The 25,118-nt window shown below is 46.0% G+C and overlaps 2 protein-coding genes and 1 long non-coding RNA gene across 4 annotated transcripts in view; 2 read left to right on the top strand and 1 right to left on the bottom strand.

Annotated features, from left to right (window-relative positions):
• Positions 1-10,571, bottom strand: part of TRUB2 (TruB pseudouridine synthase family member 2) — a 38,278-nt gene extending 27,707 nt beyond the window's left edge. The window contains exons 1-2 of one of the 2 annotated variants that reach the window (XM_068246974.1): positions 10,490-10,569; positions 2,638-2,764 (exon numbers count right to left, since the gene is read on the bottom strand). The gene's annotated coding sequence lies outside the window, so the exon portion shown is untranslated. Of the gene's footprint in view, positions 1-2,637; positions 2,765-10,489 lie in introns of both variants that reach the window. The other variant, XM_068246975.1, reaches the window with a different exon arrangement.
• Positions 10,572-10,689: 118 nt separating this feature from the next.
• On the top strand, positions 10,690-16,434 carry LOC137524874 (SRSF protein kinase 1-like). Its single transcript, XM_068245319.1, has 2 exons — positions 10,690-11,042; positions 14,434-16,434. Exon 2 carries the CDS (start codon positions 14,508-14,510, stop codon positions 16,320-16,322), a length of 1,815 nt encoding a protein of 604 aa, XP_068101420.1. The 5' UTR covers positions 10,690-11,042; positions 14,434-14,507; the 3' UTR covers positions 16,323-16,434.
• Positions 16,435-19,627: 3,193 nt separating this feature from the next.
• On the top strand, positions 19,628-21,730 carry LOC137525779 (uncharacterized). The gene is made up of 2 exons (XR_011023010.1): positions 19,628-20,000; positions 20,428-21,730. It is a non-coding gene; the product is annotated as an uncharacterized lncRNA (long non-coding RNA).
• Positions 21,731-25,118: the final 3,388 nt, after the last annotated feature.

Raw genomic sequence — 25,118 nt, 5'->3', positions numbered from 1 at the left:
TCAAATAATTTGATATGTTGTTAAAATTTGGTTTGGTGACTACAAATTAAAGGGTACCTGAGACGGATGAAAAGTAAAGTTTTATACATACCTGGGGCTTCCTCCAGCCCCCTTCAGGCTAATCAGTCCCTCACTGTCCTCCACCACCCGGATCTTCTGCTATGAGTCCTGGTAATTCAGCCAGTCAGCGCTGTCCGGCCGCATGCCGCTCCCACAGCCAGGAACATTCTGCACCTGCGCAATAGTGCTGCACAGGTGTAGTATGCTCCTGGCGGTGGAGTGTGTGCATGCGCACTACGCCCGACTGGCTCAAGTACCTGGACTCATAGCAGAAGATCCAGGTGGTGGAGGAGGACAACGAGGGACTGATTATCCTGAAGGCGGCTGGAGGAAGCCCCAGGTATGTATAAAACTTTAATTTCATCTGTCTCAGGTTTACTTTGTTACACAGTAGTACTATACTCTACATATGCACTCCCCACAGAGCTGCAGGGAATCCACTGAGAATGCTGTGCACATTGAACACAGAGGTGTTGTCTGTCACCCATAAACCTTGTTCAGATTGTGCATGAAGAATGTGTGCGCTCACTAGGTATATAGGGTACCTCCAACAGTGTATTTATTTAGAGTAGCTTTAACTCCTTTGGGGTCCCATATTGCAAACCCCAGGGTTACCAATATATCCAAGGAGTGCGAGCGACCATAACCCGCTAAGCGGACCTGAAATACCGAGCAGTAACAGTTATTTTCCCGTAAGCTCTAATAGTGGTTGCAGATTTTCGCAACCTACCCTTGTGAGCAGGGCTGTGGAGTCGGTCCAAAAATCCACCGACTCCGACTCCTCAGTTTAGGATACCACCGACTCCGACTCCTCGACTCCGACTCCTCTAATTTGCATATTACAATTTTGTTTAAATTTGATTAAAAGTATGTAACATGAAATTCGTCTCTTAACTGCCAACGCTTAGGAATTTTACAAGACAACTGAAGTGAGAAGGATATGTAGACTACTATATTTATTCCCTTTAGACTAAAACTAGTCCTTGGTAAGAGTACTTGTAAAAGGTACAAACCGGAACAAAGAACATCTATCAGGCCCTAGGCAATGTAAGTGTGGGTACATGTAAGAATGATGTGCAGGTACTCTGCAGGGGAATGAGGAGATTCTTCCTCTATTACACATTGTTCATGCACAATCTGAACAAGGTTTATGGGTGACAGACAACACCTCTGTGTTCAATGTGCACAGCATTCTCAGTGGATTCCCTGCAGCTCTGTGGGGAGTGCATATGTAGAGTTTAGTACTACTGTGTAACAAAGTAAACCTGAGACAGATGAAATTAAAGTTTTATACATACCTGGGGCTTCCTCCAGCCGCCTTCAGGCTAATCAGTCCCTCGCTGTCCTCCTCCGCCACCTGGATCTCCTGCTATGAGTCCAGATAATTGAGCCAGTCGGGCGTAGTGCGCATGCACACACTCCGCCGCCAGGAGCATACTACACCTGTGCAGCACTATTGCGCAGGTGCAGAATGTTCCTGGCTGTGGGAGCGGCATTTGGCCGGACAGCGCTGACTGGCTGAATTACCAGGACTCATAGCAGAAGATCCGGGTGGTGGAGGACAGCGAGGGACTGATTAGCCTGAAGGGGGCTGGAGGAAACCCCATGTATGTATAAAACTTTACTTTTCATCCGTCTCAGGTACCCTTTAATTTGTAGTCACCAAACCAAATTTTAACAACATATCAAATTATTTGATTTCATGAGCAAAGGGAGTGCATACATTTGCATAAATCAGCATCAGTGTAGAATTATTTCCATCTCATTGACCGTCTCTATTAGTGACACAGCTACACATTAGGCTTTATTCTTACAGCATAGATGTTATTTAGTATATATAAGAGATTCCTGTGTACACATCATATATACAGTCACAATCAGATATGTATATCTGACCTTAAAAATACGGGGACTGCTTTATTGAAGCAGCACAAGTAACTAATTTTGATTGGTTTATTTCATTTTTGTGGACTAAGCACAGCTATTACTGTATATATACTGTATATATACATTATTTTTAATGACTATTATCTGAGAAATAGAACATTTTATCATATTTTCTATTTTAATTACAGTTACAAATTCATTAGGAGTCGGAGTCGGTGCATTTTTTCCCGACTCCGACTCCAGGCACCCAAAATTGCCCGACTCCGACTCCACAGCCCTGGAGATAACAACTGGAGTTTCTCAACTCTTCCTGTACTGGAAACAATTAGACTGATGTATCTGATCTTAATGTTTTTTTTCTTAGCTGTACTACACATACAAATCATAATATCATCATTTTTTTTTCGCTTCAGTGTCTCTTTAAGGCACTTTTTATTGACCTGAAGAAGCAGGCCAGCACCTGTGAAACGCATGGTCTTATGTGCATGAATAAAACTTATACTTATCTTTGTGGTTTGTCGTTTACAGAGGTAAGATCTATTTACTCCTAACACACATGCACTTTGTACTAGATATATAGGGCTCCTCCAACCGTGCTATCAACATTGGTCGCAGAATTAGGGAAGCATTTTGAAAATGGCTGAAATATAGTTAGCCTAATACTATAAAGTGGGGTCATTAGTAACTCACAGAGCTGAGATCTGCAGGGAGTTGAACCATCTGTTTCTCTTCCGGAGTCCTGCACCAATCCTGTACTTGGATGCAGTAAAAACGTGAGTCTTTTGCTGACTTCTTTTCTGTGGCAAGAGTCATTTCCCTGAAAGGTAAATATAAAGTCATCACTGGCTGCAGTTGGAAGTCAGGGGTTGAATGGATGTCATGCCCAGATTGGCAAAGTCTTGGCACTGACAGTCAAGGGCCAGTGACATGAACAGACTATTACTATTAATCTGGGCCAATACACGATCTGCATGGAGGTTGTATGCTCCCCAGTAAGGGCCCGTTTCCACTGGAGCGGAAACCGCTCTGAATCCGCAGAGTTTCCCCGCAGGCATACTCTGCCATAGGAAACTATGGCGATGCCGGCCATATCACTTACCTTAGCGATTCGGCCGACACTGACCGCAGATTTCCCGCGTGAAGCTGCGAATCCCATTGCCGTGCATCGCACGGCTTCTGGGATTCGCCTGCGTTCCCACACACCCAGAAGTGCCGCCATGCGCCTCGCTGATGCGTGCGGCACAAGTGGAAACGGGCCCTTAGGGTTTCCTAACACATTCCAAAATCATACAAATTAATTAGCTTCCTTATAAAATTGGCCTTAAAAGGACACCTGAAGTGAAAGGGACATGGAAGCTGCCACATTTCTTTCCTTTTGAAGCAATACCAGTTGCCTGGCTATCCTGCTGATCTTCTGTTTCTAATACTTTTAGTCATAGACCCTGAACAAGCATGCAGCAGATCAGGTGTTTCTGACAATATTGTCAGATCTGACAAGAATACTGTAGCTGCATGCTTGTTTCTGATGTGATTCAGACACTAGTTCAGCCAAACAGATCAGCAGGGCTGCCAGGCAACTGGTATTGTTAAAAAATAAATAAATATGACTGCCTCAATATCCTAACTACAGCTGTCCTTTAAGGCAGAGTTCCCCAACCCTGTCCTCAGGGCCCACCAACACTACATGTTTTGCAGCAGGAAACCACAGACATGCACAGGTGGGGTAATTAGTGTCTCAGCAGAGCTGATTAACTAATGCTGCGTACACACTGGCGACTATGGTCGTTTGAAACAGCTAATTAACGATCGTTCCGCCGACAATCGGTTAAAGAACTTTACCAAACGATCATTAACACGAACGACATCGGGACGATGGAAATATCCAACCGGACGGATCGTATCTACCGACAATCGTTACAAAACTATAGTGTGTACAGACATCGGCCGAGAACGATCGTTACAAGGGCCAATGCGCCTGCATTGGATTCTGCCCAGCTTCAGTACTTCCTGTGTAGCGCGGCCGTAAAGATTGTTACATTGCTCATTTCAATTAAACTTTGTGTTCAAGTTAACAATCCTATATTTGTATCTATTGTAACTCCAGGTTAGTGTTTTTTTTTTATTTTATATAAATATGTACGCAACATTTCCTTCTGATCGTTCTTTTCTGCGAGAACGATCGTTAAAATGTGTATGATGATCACTGCATACCATCGTTGCATTCCAATCTTTGCAATATCGTTCGTCTGGTAACTATCGTTCCTTGCAAACGATAGTTATCGCAAGTGTGTACGTAGCATAACTCTGTGGATTTATACAAAACATGCACTGTTGTTGGGCCTTGAGGACAGGGTTGGGGAACACTGCTTTAGGCTACTTTCCCACCATGACGTTGCATTTTAGGGGATGTTATGGTCGCATAACGTGCCCCTAACGCAACGTATGGTGGTGTTGAAGTTGGACGTCAGATTGAGCTGCGTTATGCAGCTCTCAAAGCAGCCGCTCCAGGTTAGTGATAGGAAGTCCGGATCTTTTTAAGGATTCGGATCATTTGAATCGGATCATTGAAAAGATCCGGATCTTTGAACCATTTTACTAGGGAAGCAGACTGGGTGAAATGACTAGCAGGACAGGACTTTCCCTGCCCTGTACATTCTGTATGTTCATGTTTCTTCCAGACAGACATCCACTGTGAACCGAATCTTTCATTGTGATGATCCGGATGATTCGACTCACAAAAAAGATCCGGATCAAATGAACGATTCGTTCATGATCCGGACAACACAACAGTCCTACCACGAGTCTCTGCAGTGCAGTGAATATTAATTAGCCATGTGGCTGGCTGCGGAGGAGGAGGGGAGACCTCCTCCTCCAACATTACTGAGCATGTGCAAGCAGTCTAACGCTACTTAGCCCAGTGTAACGTACAGCATGCAGCAGTTTGTTTAACCTCCTTGGCGGTAACCCCGAACGTAGTTCGGGGTAAGCCGCTGGAGGGTGCCACTCAGGCCCTGCTGGGCCGATTTGTTTAATTTTTTTTTTTGCTGGACGCAGCTAGCACTTTGCTAGCTGCGCCAGCACACTGATCGCCGCCGCCCCGCGCACGATCGCCGCTATCCGTCGCGCCGCACGGCCCCCCCCAGACCCCGTGCGCTGCCTGGCCAATCAGTGCCAGGCAGCGCCGAGGGGTGGCCCGGGACTCCCAATGACGTCCCGACGTCAGTGACGTCATCCCGCCCCGTCGTCAGCCCTGATCGGAGATCGCCGAAGGCGATCGAAGAGGGCGGGGGGATGCCGCTGAGCAGCGGCTATCATGTAGCGAGCCCTGGGCTCGCTACATGATATAGGAAAAAAAATTTTTTTTAAAAAACTGCTGCGCTCCCTCCTGGCGGATTTTTTTATACCGCCAGGAGGGTTAAACGTGCAACGTGGGCACTGTGAACAGCACAATTGATTTTACAGTGCTGTGAGTTAGGCTGCGTTACTGGCTGCTGTAACGTGGGACTTTAACGTCCCACTGTGAAACCAGCCTTAAGATGCATACACACACCTCTAATTTTGATTGGCCAATCACTGACAAATGTTATCATCTCCATTTAGTATGAGAGCCAACTGGCTGAATGATATGAACAGATGGTTTAGGTAAGCTCTCATACTTCATGGAAGTAGTAAGATTGGATGTGTGTACCAGGCCTTGGACTATGATGGACATAGGGCTATGGTAGTATGAGAGTTTACCTACACCACCTGTTCATAGTATTCAGTTAGCTGGCTCTCATTCTACATGGGGGTGGTAAAATTGCTCAGCGATTGGCCAATGAAAAATTGGATGTGTGTATGTACATTAAAGTGATGCAGAGATAAAAAAAAAAAAGCTTTTTTTTTCAACTTACCCAGGGCTTCCTCCAGCCCCAGAAGCACGGATGCGTCCCTTGCCGTCCTCCTGCGGTCCTCCGATAAGCCGCGGTGAGCCCTGGTAAGTGGCTGTGTGATGTCAGCAGGGGGCCTTCTGCGCATGCGTGGACCTTCTGCGCAAGCACAGAAGGCCCCAGCTGACATCACTCAGTCAGACTGAGCCGTCTACCGGGGTTTCGTTGCGGCATCTCTGGGTCACTTTAAGCCTCTCTGAAGATGTTAGGGTTAAGACTATACACCCTATTAAATAGAACCTAAACTGAGAAGAATATGGATTTTTCCTTTTAAAATAATACCAGTTGCCTGACTCTCCTGCTGATCCTGTGTCTCTAGTACTTTTAGGCTTTGTTGACATTGGCAAAGGCGGACGACCATGCGTTCGGAACGCAACGCGTATGAACGCACGCCATCTGCGTTTGTATGCGTTGCGTGGCTGATCCCATTCACTGAAAGTGAATGGGACAGCCGCGCGTTTTGGGAAAAAATGCGTGCAGCATGCATTCCCGGACCGCATGCAGTGTGAACATCAGACAGTGCAGTCTATGCACTGCCTGATGTCGTGCATGTCGGCCTCCTGCACGCGTTCCCGAAACGCGGATGGGAACGCGTGCAGTGTGAACGGGGCCTTAGCCAGAGCTCCGCAACAAGCATGCAGATTAGGTGCTCTGACTGAAGCCAGACTGGATTAGCTGCATGCTTGTTTCAGGTGTGTAATTCACCCACTACTGCAGCTAAAGAGATCAGCAGGACTGCCAGGCAACTGGTATTGTTTAAAAGGAAACATCCACATCCCTCTCAGTTAAGGTTCCCTTTAAGCGATGGGAAAGATATCAGCACTACAAAATTACTAAACAATACAAATTAAAAATACCTCTAAAACGATTTCAATGGGTATCATTCATAAAGGCTCTTTCCGCATGAAAAGGTGACAGAGCGATACATTTCCGCCTTGTGCGGAGTTTTTCTAGATTAATCTAGAAAAAGTAACAAACACATCCATTCATAAAGATTAGAGCAAGCGGTATCCGGAAGGAAAATACCGCTTGCTCGACAGTAGCGATAGGCGGGCGGAATACATATAAATGAATGGGAGGGACCTCCCAAGCAGCATCAGACAGAGCAGCGCAGGGAGGGAATCGGGCAGCTTTTAAGTTTCCGCATGTCTTCCGCCACGCTGCCGCCAGCTTCCTCCAGAAAACCTCCGCACTTCTTCCGCAACAGGCAGACTTCTTTATGAATGCCCACCCAGAAGTCTTAATTACCGGTTGCGGAGAAGAACGGTGTTTTCCCGCACTACCGACAGCCTGTTTATGAATGATACCCTTTATGTCTCTAAATATGGTAACTAAATACACTTTTGCAAAGTTTTGTTTTGTACAAGATTTATAATTTGTTATAGTGAAAGGATCAAGAGCCTGTGCTCTAAGCAGTATCAAGGAAAGTCACAGGGGGCCACAGAATGGCAGGAGCATAATGTACACTAATCTGATAATGTCCACAGACTGCATGTTCAATAATTACTGTACCCCCGCCCCATCCCAGGACTCAACCGCTTTCATATCTAACACATTAATCCATTATATTTTATGAACACCTAACCTAACCCTATTCTCACATGAGCCCTTCCACTGCTGATGCCTAACCCTAACCGACCTGCGCTACCCATGCAAACACTAACCAACCTCCCCCACCGATACCCAGCCCTAACCGACCCCTCACCCATGCCTAACCTTAATCATCCCATTCCTTCCTGCAAACCTGCAGATATACGCTACAAAATAAAATATTGTGCGTTGCAAATATTTGAGGCTCATGTTGCACCTGTCATTTGTAGCCGCAATTTGAAGAGTAAGCAGCCCTGATGCCCAAATTTTCTTTTATAGCTTCAATTAATACAGACGGCTATAGGGCACCCAAACTTCAGTCACACCTTCGGCACCTAAATTTTCCATAACCTCAGTTACATGTTATTTAGCAGCACAGCAGAGGAAGCATTAAGCAGTATAAACATACATATATCCAGGCACATCGCCTCTAGTTAGGACATTAAATAAATTATTAGGGAAAGGGAGGTGCTGAAGGGGGTGTGGCTAGAAACAGCAAAAATCAATTAACCCTTTGCACACTCACATGCAAATGTTCAAACAAATGCATTCACAGATTTACTCATCCAGGCACAACTGTTATCCCTACAGCTAAATTAAAAGCCAGGGATAACAGTTGTGCCTGGATGAGTAAATCTGTGAATGCATTTGTTTGAACATTTGCATGTGAGTGTGCGAAGGGTTAATTGATTTTTGCTGTTTCTAGCCACACCCCCTTCAGCACCTCCCTTTCCCTAATAATTTATTTAATGTCCTATCTAGAGGCGATGTGCCTGGATATATGTATGTTTATTCTTATCATTGACCCCTGTGGCTAGGGTCCAATTCGGTGCACTCTCCCCTTCCCCTGTATGTTTATCAGCATGCAGACAGCTTATGCTGGTGTATGCGCATTGGTGCACATGGACACATAACATTAGCTCCCTTGTGCGATTGGTAAGATGCACTGTCTTTCCCAGGAGAGGAAGTTAGGATGTGTGCTCCTAATCCATTGATAGGTTTGATGCAATGGGTATCATTCATAAAGCATTTCCGCATGCGGAAATGCTTAACACCGGTGACTTTCCCGACCACTCAGCATAAGCCCCATTCATAAAGGCTCTTTCCGCATGAAAAGGTGACAGAGCGATACATTTCCGCCTTGTGCGGAGTTTTTCTAGATTAATCTAGAAAAAGTAACAAACACATCCATTCATAAAGATTAGAGCAAGCGGTATCCGGAAGGAAAATACCGCTTGCTCGACAGTAGCGATAGGCGGGCGGAATACATATAAATGAATGGGAGGGACCTCCCAAGCAGCATCAGACAGAGCAGCGCAGGGAGGGAATCGGGCAGCTTTTAAGTTTCCGCATGTCTTCCGCCACGCTGCCGCCAGCTTCCTCCAGAAAACCTCCGCACTTCTTCCGCAACAGGCAGACTTCTTTATGAATGGCCACCCAGAAGTCTTAATTACCGGTTGCGGAGAAGAACGGTGTTTTCCCGCACTACCGACAGCCTGTTTATGAATGATACCCAATGAATGTGTTTGCATGTCTGCACTATGCATGTTACAGGGCCAGAGTTAGGACACCTATGTTTACCTGGGTACTTCTACGCAGTATAGGTGACTAAGCATAAGAATGCATTATTCTGTGAACTAAAACCCTGGCTTTTAATTTAGCTGTAGGGATAACAGTTGTGCCTGGATGAGTAAATCTGTGAATGCATTTGTTTGAACATTTGCATGTGAGTGTGCGAAGGGTTAATTGATTTTTGCATTAAGCAGTATACAATCAGGGCAGCACGGTGGTGTAGTGGTTAGCTCTCTCGCCTTGCAGCGCTGGGTCCCTGGTTCGAATCCCAGCCAGGGCACTATCTGCAAAGAGTTTGTATGTTGTCTGCGTGGGTTTTCTCCGGGCACTCCGGTTTCCTCCCACACTCCAAAAACATACAGATAAGTTAATTGGCTCCCCCTAAAATTGGCCTTAGACTACAGTACTTACACTACATAATATAGACATATGGCAATGGTAGGGATTAGATTGTGAGCTCCTTTGAGGGACAGTTAGTGACAAGACAATATATATACTCTGTACAGCGCTGCGTAATATGTCGGCGCTATATAAATACTAAATAATAATAATAATAATCACTGCAGCAGGTTTAAATTTAAACATATTCTTGGACATTGCTGCATAACTGCTAGATTCTGCAGTTTTTTTTTGTTTTTTTTAAATCTCGCAATCTTTTTTTTGGAGCTTGTCTAGGCAAGACAAATTGACCCCCACATGTGATATATCATTAGAAAGCTCAGAATCTCCTCTAACAAAACACCCCCCCCAGCGCCAGCATTCCTCCAATCAGGAGGAAGAAGTTGCAGAGCACAGATCAAAGCAAAATGGCTGCTACAAACGCGAGCGCGGCGTTTCAGGGCCATTTATTCTGTGTGTATCGCAGCCTGAAAAGAATAAGCTATTTCGTTAGAGGAAATTGTGAGCTGTCTAATGATATATCACATGCAGGGGGCAGCGGGAAGACGGAAAATCATTACCGTTTACACCGAGGTCAATTTGTCTATGGGGACTTGCGGTGGGTCCCCTAAAGTAGACTAGCTCCGTTTTTTTAGTACACACATAATATTAACTATTATGTGTACTTGGGTGCTGAAAGAATTTTCTGAAGTACAGATCAACTTACTCAGAAAGTCATCAAACTTTCAGACTGAAACATGCTCAGCAAATGTACCCTTCTTCATGTGAATCTAACAGTAAAAGGGAACTTCCATCTCTAATTCTCAAGATAGTGAGTATTTTGCCCATATCTTCTAATGCAAACACACTCCAGCCCTCACTGTTCTCTGTGGACAGAGAACACAACAGGGACTCCAGGGAAGGACTGCCAGCAAGCCTCTGCACTTCTTTCAGCTGGAGGTTTGATGGGAAGATAACGAGTTCGGATGATATCCGAATAGGTGTTATTCTGATTTCATGCATTATGCTAATTATTTCACTTGTGCGGGTGGGCGAGGGAGGGTTAATCTTACCCATCAGCCGTCTTCTTCGCTCGTCCCTCGGCTCCTCCCACAATGCTTCCAATCCAGCATCATGTGACTATACACTTCCTCCTTCAACCCGGAAGGAGGAAGTGTTTGAACTCTGTCCTCTCTTCTCGGATTGGCTGGCCAAACACTGCCAGCGAATCACCAGAGTATCTCAGGTTGCATTTGCAGAGCACTGTGGGGGATGAAGGAGGAGCCGATTGGACACCGGAGAAGGAGAACTGGTCTATGAGCAGAGCACATGGTCTGACTGTTTTCAGATGCTCAGCTCACACAGAGGCAGGCAGCCTGTTACAGTCTGACTCTGACTGCAAGACCAGGCTGTGTGGAGTGGAGGAGTTTCAGCAGCGCCAGCCACAGGAAGATAGAGAGACAGAGGAGAGTCAGACACTGGAAACTGCTAAACTGGAGACCAGGCCCCCTCCCCCCAGACCAGGCAGCTCTTCCAGAGGAGCTGACCAGCCGATCTTGTAACAGTGCTGTGTCCTGGTGGGAGCAAGTAGAGGCTCAGCAGCTGAAGTGCTGTGGAAGCAAGCAGGTAAACACAGTCACTCTCCCCTCCCCTCTCTTACTCACATCTCTCTATCTCTCATTCACTTTCTCTCACTCACACATTATCTCAATTACACACTCTCACCTCACTCACACATTATCTCAATTACACACTCTCACCTCACTCACTTACCCTCTCGCACTCTCCCACTCACTCTCACCTCACTCACTTTCTCTCACATTCACTCACTCACTTGCACACTCTCACCTCACACTCACTCACTCTAACCTCACTTTCACTCACTCACTCACTCTTACTCGCACACTCTCACTCACTTGCACACCTCACTCACGCGCACCTCGCACACTCTCACCTCACTGACTCTCTCTCTTACTCACACACTCACTCTGTCTGCCTCTTTCTTTTCTCTCTTCTGTTTTGTCTTTCTCTCCTAACCCTCCATCAGCTCCTATCCTCTCTTCCAGACTCTTAAGGATGCCCATTCTTGATAAAATACTACAGCTGATCAGTCGTTTCTGTGGTAATCAGAAACTATCGGTCATGCCCATTAATGGCCGAATTCCCGCTAGCCAGTTTGATGCGATCAATCTGAATAACAGGTCAATTCTATTAAACTGATCGACTTGGCTGCCAGTAATTCGGTCACTAATGGGTACAACCACGGTTTTTGATACGGGGTCATTGGAAATGATTGAACAGCTGTGGAATTGTATCATTAGTGGGCACCTTTAAGGTGCACCTGTAGGGAAAAAAAAGTGCACCTGTGGGTACTTGGCGGGGGGGGGGGGGGGGGTGAAGCTTCTGGATCCTAATGAGGCTTCCACCATCCTCAGCAGAGGGAATCCAGCACTGGCATCCCCAAAAGTCTGCTTGATGTCGGTGTGCGCAGGTGCAATAGTGGCTTTTCCCTCAGGCTCTGGCGGAAATAACCAAGCCTGAAGAGGTCCGCTCTACTGCGTATAGTGGTCATGATCAGGCTCAGTTGTTTACACTGGAGCCTGAGCGGTAAGCAGCTAGTGCAATGGCCACATGAAATTTTTTTTATCCAAGGCTGCCAGCACTGAATGCCCGATGCTGAGGAAGATGTGGGAAGCCTCATCAGGATCAAGAGCCTTCCCCCTCTCTTACAGGTGTTCTTTAAAGAGACTCTGTAACAACAAAAACCTCCCCTGGGGGGTACTCACCTCGGGTGGGAGAAGCCTCCGGATCCTAATGAGGCTTCCCACGCTGTCCTCTGTCCCACGGGGGTCTCGCCGCAGCCCTCCGAACAGCCGGCGACAGAGCCGACTGTAGCTTCAATATTTACCTTTGCTGGCTCCAGCGGGGGCGCTGTGGCTGCTTTCGGCACGGAAATAGACGGAAATACCCGATCTCCGTCGGGTCCGCTCTACTGCGCAGGCGCCGGAAACTTGCGCCTGCGCAGTAGAGCAGACACGACGGCGATCGGGTATTTTCGCCTACTTCGGAGCCGACAGCAGTCAGAGCGCCTGCTCAGGAGCCAGGAAGGTAAATATTACGTCAACGCTGCACGGAGGGCTGCAGCGAGACCCCTGACGGATGGAGGACGGTGTGGGAAGCCTCATTAGGATCCAGAGGCTTCCCCCACCCGAGGTGAGTACCCCCCAGGGGACGTTTTGTCGTTACAGTTCTTTAAAGTGAACCTGAACATCCTTTCTGCTCTAAAAGATACGCAGCATCATAACCTTTAAAGAGACTCTGAAGCGAGAATAAATCTTGCTTAAGAGCTCATAGTTAGCAGGGGCATGTGTGCCCCTGCTAAAACGCCGCTATCCCGCGGCTAAATGGGAGTCCCTTCACCCCCAAACCCACCCCCGCAAAACTTGGTCGTAGACTTAGTCGTAAAATTTTCTCTTCCTGGAGGCAGGGCTAACGGCTGCAGCCCTGCCTCTCAGCGCGTCTATCAGACGCGCATCGCCGCCTCTCTCAGTGAAGGAAGACTGAGAGGGAGAGGCGGAGGTACGCGTCTGATAGACGCGCATGAGGCAGGGCTGCGGCGGTTAGTGCTGCCCCAATGCGGAAGCGCTCCCCGGCTGTACGGAGGGTATTTGGGGGTGTAGGGACCCCTGTTAAGCCGCGGGATAGCGGCGTTTTAGCAGGGGCACACATGCCCCTGCTATCTGAGGTCTGAAGCGAGATTTTTTCGTCCAGAGACGCCGGAGGTCACTGCTCAGGCCCCGCTGGGCCGATTTGAATAATTTTTTTTAAAAACACCGATCGCTGCCGCTATCCGCTGCGATGCAGGGCCCCCCCAGGCGAGACACCGTGCGCTGCCTGGCCAATCAGTGCCAGGCAGCGCTGAGGGGTGGATCGGGTCTCCCTGTGACGTCACGACGCGGATGACGTCACGACGTGGGTCGCCATGGCGACGGGGGAAGCCCTCCAGGAAATCCCGTTCAGAACGGGATTTCCGGACGGGCCATTGCGCCGGCGGCGATCGGAGGGGTGGGAGGAATGCCGCAGGGAGGGGGGAATCATGTAGCTAGCGCTAGGCTAGCTAGCTCTAGGCTAGCTACATGAAAAAGAAAAAAAAATATATGCAAAAAACGTTCCCGCGGCCGCAGGGAATCAGAACGCCAGGCAGGTTAAAGAAAATAAATTTCTTTGTTACAGCTGATACAAATCTTGCAATAAATCTGCAGTGTGTCTACTCCCTGCTTTCATGGAAGCAGACATATTTGTAAAATCCTGTATTTACCAATTACCTCTGTGCTGTGGCAGTCAGCCGAGACAGCTGGGGGACCAAATTATAACTTGTGCTTAGTCAAAGATGAGGGGGAATTAGACAGGCTAAACTGAATACATACAGGGTGAATTTCTGTTTTCCTTCTGTCCTGTGCTAGAGTTCAGGTCCACTTTAACCCTCATGGCGGTTTATTAAAAATCCGCCAGGGGGCAGCAAAGTCTTTTTTTTTCCCATGTAGCGAGACAGTCTCGCTACATGATAGCCGCTGCTCAGCGGCATCCCCCCAGCCCCTCCGATCGCCTCTGGCGATCGGAGATCAGGAGATCCCGTTCAAAGAACGGGATCTCCCGGAGGGCTTCCCCCGTCGCCATGGCGTCGTGACGTCATTGGGAGTCCCGCACTACCCCTCAGCGCTGCCTGGCACTGATTGGCCAGGCAGCGCACGGGGTCTGGGGGGGGCGTCACGGCGAAGCGAGCGGTGGGTAATCGGCGGCGATCAGAGGGCACACGCAGCTAGCAAAGTGCTAGCTGCGTGCTGCAAAAAAAAAAATTATAAAAATCGGCCCAGCAGGGCCTGAGAAATCCCCCTGCGCGGCATAGCCCGTGCTGAGCACGGGCTTACCGCCAGGGAGGTTAAACTACTTCTGTAAATATTGTTCTTTCTTGTTCTATTTATGAAAAAAGGTTGTAACAAACCCCTCCTATTTTTAGGTCACACCTCCAGGCCACACCCCAGAGCCGGTATTTTTTCAGTCAAAAGGTGGCAACCCTATCACCGGACAGTCATGGAGAGGAAAGTGCTTGCGCTCCAGGCTCGCAAGAAGCGCGCAAGAGGTAAAAAGATCTTGAAAAAGCCGGAGGCGGTTCAGCGCAGCTCCATTCCTGAACCCCAAGTGGACGAACCTCAGGAAGATGAGGAGGAGATGCTGGGATCTGATGATGAGGAGCAGGAAGACCCCAATGACTACTGCAAGGGAGGCTATCACCATGTGAAGATCGGGGACCTCTTCCATAACCGGTACCACGTGATTAGGAAGCTTGGCTGGGGCCACTTCTCCACCGTGTGGCTGTGCTGGGACCTCCAGGCCAAGCATTTCGTGGCTCTGAAAGTGGTGAAAAGTGCAGAGCATTACACTGAGACTGCTCTTGATGAGATTAAACTGCTCAGAACCGTCAGGGAGACCGATCCCAGTGACCCAGGCAACCAAAGGGTGGTTCAGCTCCTAGATGACTTTAAAATCACGGGAACCAATGGGACCCACGTCTGCATGGTGTTTGAGGTGCTTGGCCACCACTTGTTGAAATGGATCATTAAGTCCAACTATCAAGGTTTGCCTTTGTTGTGTGTAAAAAGCATCATCCAGCAGGTTCTTCAGGGTCTAGAATACATGCACTCTAAATGTAAGATCATCCATACTGACCTAAAGCCTGAGAATATTTTACTTTGTGTTGATGATGCTTATGTTCGACGTCTAGCCTCAGATGCCACACAATGGCTCCGTTCGGGTGGGCCGCCTCCTTCAGGTTCTGTGATTAGTACAGCACCACAGCCTAAACCTGCTGTAAAGCTGTCAAAAAACAAAAAAAAGAAACTGAAGAAAAAACAGAAACGTCAGGCTGAACTCTTAGAGAAGCGGGTGCAAGAAATAGGAATGGAAGTAGAAGAAGATGACGATGACGACAACCCTCCCCAGTTGCAGGAGGTGCAAGAGAAGATAGACACTTATGAAGAATCAGAACTGAATACTAATGGATTACCTTATGAGGCGTCACCAGATGAGAGTGATTCTCAGACAAATTCTAATCTGCTACCTTCAGATTTGAGCCTACCAGGTGGAGACAAGTTAAAGCAATCAGATTCTACTTCATCGTCCTCAAAATGTAGCCCTGAGGAAGGTCCAGATCCCAGCATAGGTGAAGTTATGTTATGCCCACAGCCTGTCAACCAACAGCTGGATCTAAGTGATAGTGTGGAGACATGCCAGCAAGACAAAGAACTGACTGAGGAACAAGATGGGCCTGCTAAAAGTGAAGACCGGGATGAAAAGTTATCAGCAGCTGACTTTCTCTTCAATCTTCTTGATCCCCAAAATGCAGAGAAGATAAAAGTCAAAGTTGCTGACCTGGGAAACGCATGTTGGGTACATAAGCACTTCACAGAAGACATTCAGACCAGGCAGTATAGATCCTTAGAAGTTCTCCTAGGTAGTGGTTATAATACCCCTGCTGATATTTGGAGCACAGCGTGCATGGCTTTTGAGTTGGCCACAGGTGATTACTTGTTTGAGCCTCACTCTGGTGAGGATTATTCTCGTGATGAAGACCACATAGCCCTAATCATTGAACTGCTTGGTCAGATCCCACGCAAGCTTATTGCCGCTGGAAAATATTCCAAGGATTTCTTCACTAAAAAAGGAGACCTTAAGCACATTTCAAAGCTGAAGCCATGGGGTCTTGATAATGTCCTTAAAGAAAAATATGAATGGACTGAAGAAGATGCCTCTGCATTTGCAGACTTCTTGCTACCCATGCTGGAACTAGTTCCTAAGAAGCGGGCTACTGCTGCTCAGTGCCTATGTCACCCCTGGCTTCAGTCCTGAAAAAGGACATACTCAAAGCTGTGTCCAGTGTTTCATATTCACTAACAGCAGAGGCTACACATAATTCTGGCCAGAATGAATATGTTTCATTAAAGTTGTGGGCAGAAAAAGAGCTTATGTCCTGTTTTTCTATGACATTGATCTGTTAAATATCTTTGAAGGTTCTCATATATCTAGGTTGTGGTATATCCAAAGGAAAATAATATAAGTCCAACTGAACTCCTTGGCTCTTATTCAATCCACTTTTTCTCCTAAGAGATACTTTTTCATTTTCCATTTTAAAATAACTTTTCCAGCTCTCTGCAATTGAAAAGTACTGTCAATTATTCTGAGTATTTTCTATCTTGCTGATGGTTTAGAAGGCATTTTATTGTTATGGTGAGAAAATATCATTTTGGAGAAAAGGTTAATTGAATAAGGGCGGTTGTGTTTTGGAAGACATTTTGTCACTGCCACAATTGACTTCTTCAGTTCAGGAAATGTGAAGATATGTCAATACATGTTTTTGTACTGAAGAAATTGCTTGTACAAGTGGCAGTGTCTTTTGTAGAAACATAAGGGTGTCCAGTTTAAATTACCTTATTTCTTTGGATCAATATAATTCTGATTAGCACGGTAATGTAAAATGCACAAAAGTGCATTTACTTTTAGAGAGCTGTCTTATAATTTTAAATACACCAGTTTCCTGGGTGTAATGCACATCATCTGTATATAATTCGAATTTAATCCCTCAGTGGGGGTAAGTATTCTGGAGTCCGTATGGTATTAGTGACCCAGTAAAAACATCCATAGGGGAACTCTGCTAATGTGGTTGGGTGTACAGCACCTTCTCAAACTTTAGTTTTTAAGATAGGTTGAAGTAATACACCCACACTATTCAACGAATTAGAATGCTTCAAGTTGTAGACATTGCTGTGATTGGAGAAATATTCCCTATGGACTTTCTTGCTGGGTCACCTAAAGTTTAACCATGCCAGCTTCAGTATACTGTACTGGTGTTTCTTCAGTCTCTTGATCAATTACCCAAAAACTTCTATAGTTAGGTGATCAGTTTTGAAGCCAGGAAACTAATGCTACGTACACACTTGCGATAACTATCGTTTGTACATCTGGTAACTATCGCTCCTTGCAATCTTGTAACGATTGGAATGCAACGATGGGATACAGCGATCATCATACACATTTTAACGATCGTTCTCGCAGAAAAGAACGATCAGAGGGAAATGTTGCGTACATATTTATATAAAATTAAAAAAGCCCCACTAACATGGAGTTACAATAGATAAAAATATGATAGTTAACTTGAGAACAAAGTTTATTTGAAATTTGTAATGTAACAATCTTTACGGGTCGCGCTACACAGGAAGTACAGAAGCTGGGCAGAATCTAACGCAGGCGCATTGGCCCTTGTAATGACCGTTCTCGGCAGATAACTGTACACACTATAGTTTTGTAACAATTGTCGCTCGTTATGATCCGTCCTGTTGGATTTTCTCATTGTGCCGATATCGTTCGTTTGTCGTTTTACTTAATGATCGTTTGGTAAAGTTCTTTCCCCGATTGTCGGCAGAACGATCGTTAAGCTGCTTTTTCAAACGACCATAGTCGCCAGTGTGTACGTACCATAAGACAACAGCCTCCATAGCTCTCTGGCAGGTGTGCTTTAAAATGTATGAAATGTCTGTAGTTTTACTTTCTCTAATAAACGATGGATATTAGGATTTAACAAAATATCTAGAGGAAAAAAAAAAGTACCTTTTGCCTTTTTGTGCCCACGTTATTCCTTTTGTTCACTTCCAAGCATTATATTTTTTGTTTTTGCATAGTAGATTAAAGGAGTACTGTAACCTGAAAAAGTGTTCAACTTACCTGGGGCTTCTACCGGCCCCCCGCAGACATCCTGTGCCCACCCTGAGACAAAACGATCCTCTGGTCCCCCGCCTGTGCAGGAAGCTCCTGGTGATGGCAGCGAGGGCACGTGGCCAGGGTCACGTAGTTGCTTGTGGCATTAAAGTCACAAACAGAAACGAGCCACAGCGGGGCCCAGAGGGTCATTTTTGCATGGGCTCAGGAAGTCTGCGGGCGGCCTTTAGGAGCCCCAGGTAAGTTGAACCCAGGGTGAGAGACATGGAGACTTTTATATTTATTACAATACCAGTTGCCTGTCAGTACTGCTGATCTTGCTGGTCAGCAGTGTCTGAATCACACACTGGAAACAAGAATGCAGCTAGTCTTGTCAGATTTTTGTCAGAAATATTCAATATGCATGCTTGTTCAGGGTCGATGGCTATAAGTATTAATGGCAGGACAAGGAATGTGCATTGTTTAAAAGGAAATCATTGTCAGCCTTTATATGTCTCAGCTTGAGTTCTCTTTAAAGTGAACCTTAAGCCATAAAAAAAAGTTTTACTCACCCGGGGCTTCTACCAGCCCCCTGCAGCAATCCTGTGCCCTCGCAGCCACTAACTAATCCTCTGGGCCCCCGCTGCCAGCTAGTTCCGTTTCTGCCGACAGGCCCGTCAGGACTGGCCACGCGTAGCTTTTTCCGCATTCCCGACTGTAATTAGTGCTATTGCGGGCCGCAACGCGTACAAAAATACGCGTTTCCGCATTACGAACGCATAGATATGCGGCAACTCGTATTTTTGTATGCGTTGCGGGCCGCAATAGCGCTAATTACAGTCGGGAATGTGGAAAAAACTAGAGTGGCCAGTCCTGACGGGCCTGTCGGCAAAAACGAAACTAGCTGATAGCGGGGGACCAGAGGATTATTGAGTGGCTGCGAGGGCACAGGACTGCTGCAGGGGGCTGGTAGAAGCCCCAGGTGAGTAAAACTCCATTTTTTTTTCCTGGCTTAAAGAGAACCCGAGGTGTGTTTAAAGAATGTTATCTGCATACAGAGGCTGGATCTGCCTATACAGCCCAGCCTCTGTTGCTATCCCAAACCCCACTAAGGTCCCCCTGCACTCTGCAATCCCTCATAAATCACAGCCATGCTGTGAGGCTGTGTTTACATCTGTAGTGTCAGTCTCAGCTGCTCCCCCGCCTCCTGCATAGCTCCAGTCCCTGCCCCTGTCCCTTCCCTCCAATCAGCAGGGAGGGAAGGGATGCAGGCGGGGACTAGAGTTCTGCAGGAGGCGGGGAGAGCAGCAGACTGACACTATAGAGATAAACACAGCCAGCTCTGACAAGCTGTTTGTCAGCAGCGTGGCTGTGATTTATGAGGGGTTGCAGAGTGCAGGGGGACCTTAGGGGGGTTTGGGATAGCAACAGAGGCTGGGCTGTATAGGCAGATCCAGCCTCTGTATGCAGATAATATTCTTCAAACCCACCTCGGGTTCTCTTTAAGGTTCACTTTAAAGGGAGCTTCTGCTGGCCCCCTGCAGATGTCCTCTGCCTGCGCCGGGACAACAGTGCACACAGTTTTACCACTTCCATGCAGTAGGGGCCAACAGATTTATCTAATCAAAATTGGAAGTGTGTATGAACCCTGAGTTTTTTAAAATGCTTTTTGCCACAAGGTCCTCTTAAGTCAGGCACAGAAGACAGTAATGCCTGGGTATTGACAGTCAAAGTTCACATGATCGATTATTTTAAATGTTTGAAGTCTGTATGTTCTATTTGGGAAATACACTCTCCCAGATGACAGCACTAACAGAGATCCTGTTCAACTCTTAGGCCTAGTGCACACCGGAGCGTTTCCGCTGCGGTTTGCGATCTGCTTGCGGGTGCGGATCCGCTAGGGTAATGTATTTCAATGGGCTGGTGCACACCAGAGCGGGAGGCGTTTTGCAGAAACGCATACTCCCGGGCTGCTGCAGATTTTGGATTGTGGATGCGTTTCTGCCTCAATGTTAAGTATAGGAAAACCGCAAACCGCTCTGAAAAACGGCACTTCAGAGCGGTTTGCCAGGCGTTTTTTTGTTACAGTAGCTGTTCAGTAACAGCTTTACTGTAACAATACATGAAATCTACTACACCAAAACCGCTACACAAAACCGCAAAACGCTAGCTGAAACGCTGCAGAAAAATAAGAAAAAGCGTTTCAAAATCTGCTAGCATTTTGCGGATCTGCTAGTGGTTTTTGGTGTGCACCAGGCCTTAGTATGTTTTAGCTGCTGTATGTGTTCCTGTAGTAGGGATTGTCTCCTGAAATGAGAGGGATATGGAGGTTGCCATATTTATTTCCTTTTTACACAATACCAATAGCCTGACCGTTCTGCTGATCTTTGGCTGCAGTAATCGCACATCTGTAACAAGCATGCAGCAAATCCAGTCAGGCTTCAGTAAGAAATGCCTGATCAGTGCTGTAGAATATGTTGGCGCTTTATAAATCAATAATAATAATTTGCATGCTTGTTCAGGGTCTGTAACTGAAATTTATTAGAGACAGAGTAACAGACAGACAATTTGCATTGTTTAAAAGGAAATAGATATGGCAACCTCCATATACCTCTAACTTAAGATGTCCTTGAAGTGAAGAATAGAGGCTGCCCTCTTGATTCATACATAACAATGCAGTTCCTGCCTTCTGTGCTGATGCTCTGCTTCTAGTACTTTTTATTTCACTGGCTGAGAATGAGCATGAAGATAAGATGCTGAAATTCTGGCCTGACTGCATGCCCATTGCAAGTATGTGATTTAAAAACAACTAAGGCCTCGTTCACATCATACGTGCTCACTGGTGGCGTGCGCATTTTGGCAGCGCGTTTGGTGTGCGACACGCAAGACTGCAGAACTGCATAGACGCCGCTTATATCGATCAGATCATATGCGCTGGGCAGTAGTGCCATACTATCGCAGTGCTTCATGCATTTTTCTGCCAAGTGTAGTGCATATGGCGTGCGATTGCGCATGCTGTGTTCTGATTGTATGCCCATTCTACGTTAATGATGTGAAAAAGGCTGAAAAGTTTTTAAACTGTTCTATTATTTTGGATGAGTGTCTAGAATTTGTACCAGTGTTAAAGATATTGGGGGCCTCCTCTACTGTGATGGGCCTAGCCATAAAATCCTTCATTGATGCCATTGTTATTCCTGAAGTGAGTTGCGTTGCACTAGGCTTTCCCTCGCCATAGATCATTCAATAGATGGTTGAGCAGCACTTGTTTCTAAAATGTTGTTTGAAATAAAATGACAGTTGTTTTAAGCTTAACAATACAGGAAGAGGGAGGGAGGGAGAGAGAATATCAGCAGTAAAAACCTGACAGACGTTTTTATCCTTTTCCTTTACCCTGCTTTCCAAAACTGACAATGTTTTTATTATGGGGAATTGTAAGGGAAACCATTATGGGCAGCAACATTACATTATACATTCTGTTTACTAGGGCTATCTGGCAATGTACTTTTTCTGGCAATGTAATTTTATAATTTCTGTATGAATAAAAGCACACACCTTTCCAAGCCAAATGTTATGTAAGATGAATAATTTGCTCTAGTAAGGTTTCAAGCAATATTAGAGTCCTTTGTTTGTTGCTAGAGATTAAAGTGGGCATAAACATTTTTTTTTCCTTTTAATTAAGTCCCTATTTGTATTGCTTAAAGGGACCCCGAGCAGTAATTCTAATCAAAACGTTCACTTACCTGGGGCTTCCTCCAGCCCCCACCGTAGGCTGCAAGGTCCCCCTGACTCTTCAGCGGATCCCGCTGACTGCTCCGTTGCTGGCGACACCCGGGCCGGGTGTCGGGGCTACACTTACTGGTTTTGAATCCTTGGCGCCTGCATTGCATCATTGCGCTGGCTGCTCAGCGTCATCATGGCGGCCGGCACAATGATGCGGACGCCAAGGATTCAAAACCAGGAAGGGTCAGGCTGACTCCGGGCCGGGTGTCGCCGGCAGGCAATGGAGTCGCCAGCGGGACCCACAGAAGAGTCAGAACGGCAGGGGACCTCGCAGCCTACGGTGGGTTGGAGGAAGCCCCAGGTAAGTGAAAGTTTTGATTTTAATTACTGCTCAGGGTCCCTTTATTTTAAGGGAGCATATTTAGCCTTTTATAAAAACATACATAAGTTTAACTTGCATAGTCTGTTTTTTTTTTTTTAATTAAGCGCACCATCTTTTTTTTTTTTCAGCTCCCTTTAAAAAATGTTTTGAAAGAGCCCGCTTCAGTTGCAGAGCTTTGGGCTAGGTTCATGGTGGGCGGTGTTTCCTGTAACAGCAGGAAAAGAATGGGAAAGTTGTTCCACATGTTGGGTTGTATACAGTGATGCGTACAGCCAATGAAAAGCATGCTTCACTGTCACTTAGGGCTGGTGCACACCAATAGTGCTTCTGAGCGCTTTTAAAAATGCTAGCGCCTTGATTTTCTCCCAAACGCAAGTGCATGTCCTGCAGCATTTCTGTGTTTTTCTAAGGTGATTTAGCCTCAATGTTAATTATAGGAAAGTGGAAAATCGCTCTGAAAAGCGATAGAATAATTTTCCAAGCGATTTTGTTACAGAAGCTGTTTAGTTTCAGCTCTACTAGAACAAAAAATAAAAACCGCTACACCAAAACGCTCCAAAAATCGTTAGGCATGATTACAAAATCACTAAGCACATGCCTACAATCGCTCTGAAATATCACTTCAAAAAGCGCTGAGCATTTGCAATTACGCTAGCGCTTTTTGGTGTGCACTGGCCCTCAGCGGAATTTCAGTGAAAATAATGTAATGAAAAAAAATGCTCAATTTTTACAATTTATAAATGATCTAGTCAATGTATGCCCATTGTAAAATCTTCTCTCCCTGATTTACTGTACATTCTGACATTTATCACTTGGCAACATTTTTACTGCTGGCAGGTGATGTCTGTGGAAAAAGATGATGCATTTTTGGCAGTTGGAAACAGCTGTTATTTCCCACAATGCAACAAAGCTCCCCACTGTGTGATGAGAGCAGCCCTGGTGCTGACCTCACACTGTGGGAGGGGTTTCACCACAATATCAGCCATACAGACCCCCAGATGATCTGTTTGAGAAAAGAAAAAGATTTATCATGTGAAAGGTATCGGCTACTGATTGAGATTAAATTAAATCATTGGTTACGGTGATCTAAGCAGCTCCTAGCTTTAAATAGCTGAAAGGGCTGCCATGTTTCAGGAGTTTAATAACTCCTGCTGCTTTTACAATGTCTTATCCAGGCTAGGTGTGAAATTCTTCAAGTGCGTCTTATGTTTTCTGTTTGAAGTACAATGGGGAAGGCTCAGGGTTTGTTTGTGGTCAATTAAGTCTAATGAGGTGATTTCTTATCAGCCTTCCATCATCTGTTGATCTCATTCCACAGGTCCTTTCACAGACGGACGCAAGAAGTGTGTATTTTAACCCTTAAATGTAAAAAGATGAGGTAAAACGAAAGGTGTGTTTTTTTTTTTTTAATAATAAACCACATTTTTAGAATGCAATTTTAATTTGCTATAGAGCTGCACTGGGTGTTAAAAATGATGCTCGGTTCACTTTAACGCACAGGTTTTGAGGTAACGCAATTCATGCATTGCCTTGGTATGCTACAGGCTGCTAAACCACACTGGCCTTACCGTGAACGTCACAAAGATGTTGCAGTGCAACGTTCTGCGTTAAAATGCGACCGTTATATTGCACCACAGTGAACGTAGCCTGAAAGAAGTAGAGACTGAGTGGGTAACTTGCACCTTTTCATTGATGTAAATCTCCCACCAGGATGTATGTTGTTCAGCAATATCTAGTTGGCAAAATCACAAGGTCAAAAGCTCAACCAAAGTATTTTTGTTCTTCCTTTTTAAATGTAAAATGTTTGTAAAAAAAAAAAAAAAACTTATCTTTCTGTTGATAAATTCTAAAAATCTATTCTTGAGTTTAAATCCACTTCAAATTCAGCAGCAACATTGGATAAAGAATGCTTTCCTAGTAAGGTGTGTGTGTGTGTGTGTGTGTGTGTGTGTGTGTGTGTGTGTGTGTGTGTGTGTGTGTGTGTGTGTGTGTGTGTGTGTGTGTGTGTGTGTGTGTGTGTGTGTGTGTGTGTGTGTGTGTGTGTGTGTGTGTGTGTGTGTGTGTGTGTGTGTGTGTGTGTGTGTGTGTGTGTGTGTGTGTGTGTGTGTGTGTGTGTGTGTGTGTGTGTGTGTGTGTGTGTGTGTGTGTGTGTGTGTGTGTTCATAATGGTAAAGCAATTTCTCTGGTGACCAAATGTCTGGTCAACATATAAAAAGTAGCCTGTGGGAAAAATAACTGAGAATCAGCTGGTCTCGGTGAAGTTTGCATTGGCAGTCCAGCCTAGTTTCCTCTAGATAACTTGTTTTCTTGATGGGCCTGCAGCCCAAAGTCAAAGCAGTGTTCTCCCCAGAAACTTTTTCCAGCTGGGTGGTATGAAAAAGTGGCCGGGTGGGGATAGACACTCTGGGTGCTACTAGGTGGGGAATCATGCCCCCTTCCCCCCTATTTACCCCTTTAAAGTGACAGGCTAGGCTCTGTCTTTTGTACAGTAATCCCCTCCTGCTCCCTCACCGCCATGCCAAGCTGCTGTGTTCCTTATCACCGCACCTCCTCGATCATGCTCTTGTGGGTGGGAGTGTTTTGCACATGTACAGTAGCAATTTTTAGTTACTGTGCAAGTGCAGCACGCTACCGGTCATAGGAACATTATGGAGGAGGTGAGTGGCCATGCATGCAGAGTTCAGAGGGGGCAGCAGAGGAACAAAGCAGCCCGGAATGACTGCAAGGAATAACAACTTTAGGGGTTGGAAGAAGCCCCAGGTAAGTAGCTGGCCATCTTCTTTTAACCACTTGAGGACCCACCCTTTACCCCCCCTTAAGGACCAGCGCTGTTTTAGCTGATCTGTGCTGGG

Source organism: Hyperolius riggenbachi, chromosome 7 (assembly GCF_040937935.1).
Source record: "Hyperolius riggenbachi isolate aHypRig1 chromosome 7, aHypRig1.pri, whole genome shotgun sequence".
In the NCBI taxonomy this organism is placed as follows: domain Eukaryota; kingdom Metazoa; phylum Chordata; class Amphibia; order Anura; family Hyperoliidae; genus Hyperolius; species Hyperolius riggenbachi.
This window is presented reverse-complemented; position numbering and strand designations above follow the sequence as displayed.

Bases quoted from the DNA above. Each gene is read 5' to 3' on its own strand.
- LOC137524874 (XM_068245319.1), top strand. From the start codon at position 14,508: ATGGAGAGGAAAGTGCTTGCGCTCCAGGCTCGCAAGAAGCGCGCAAGA.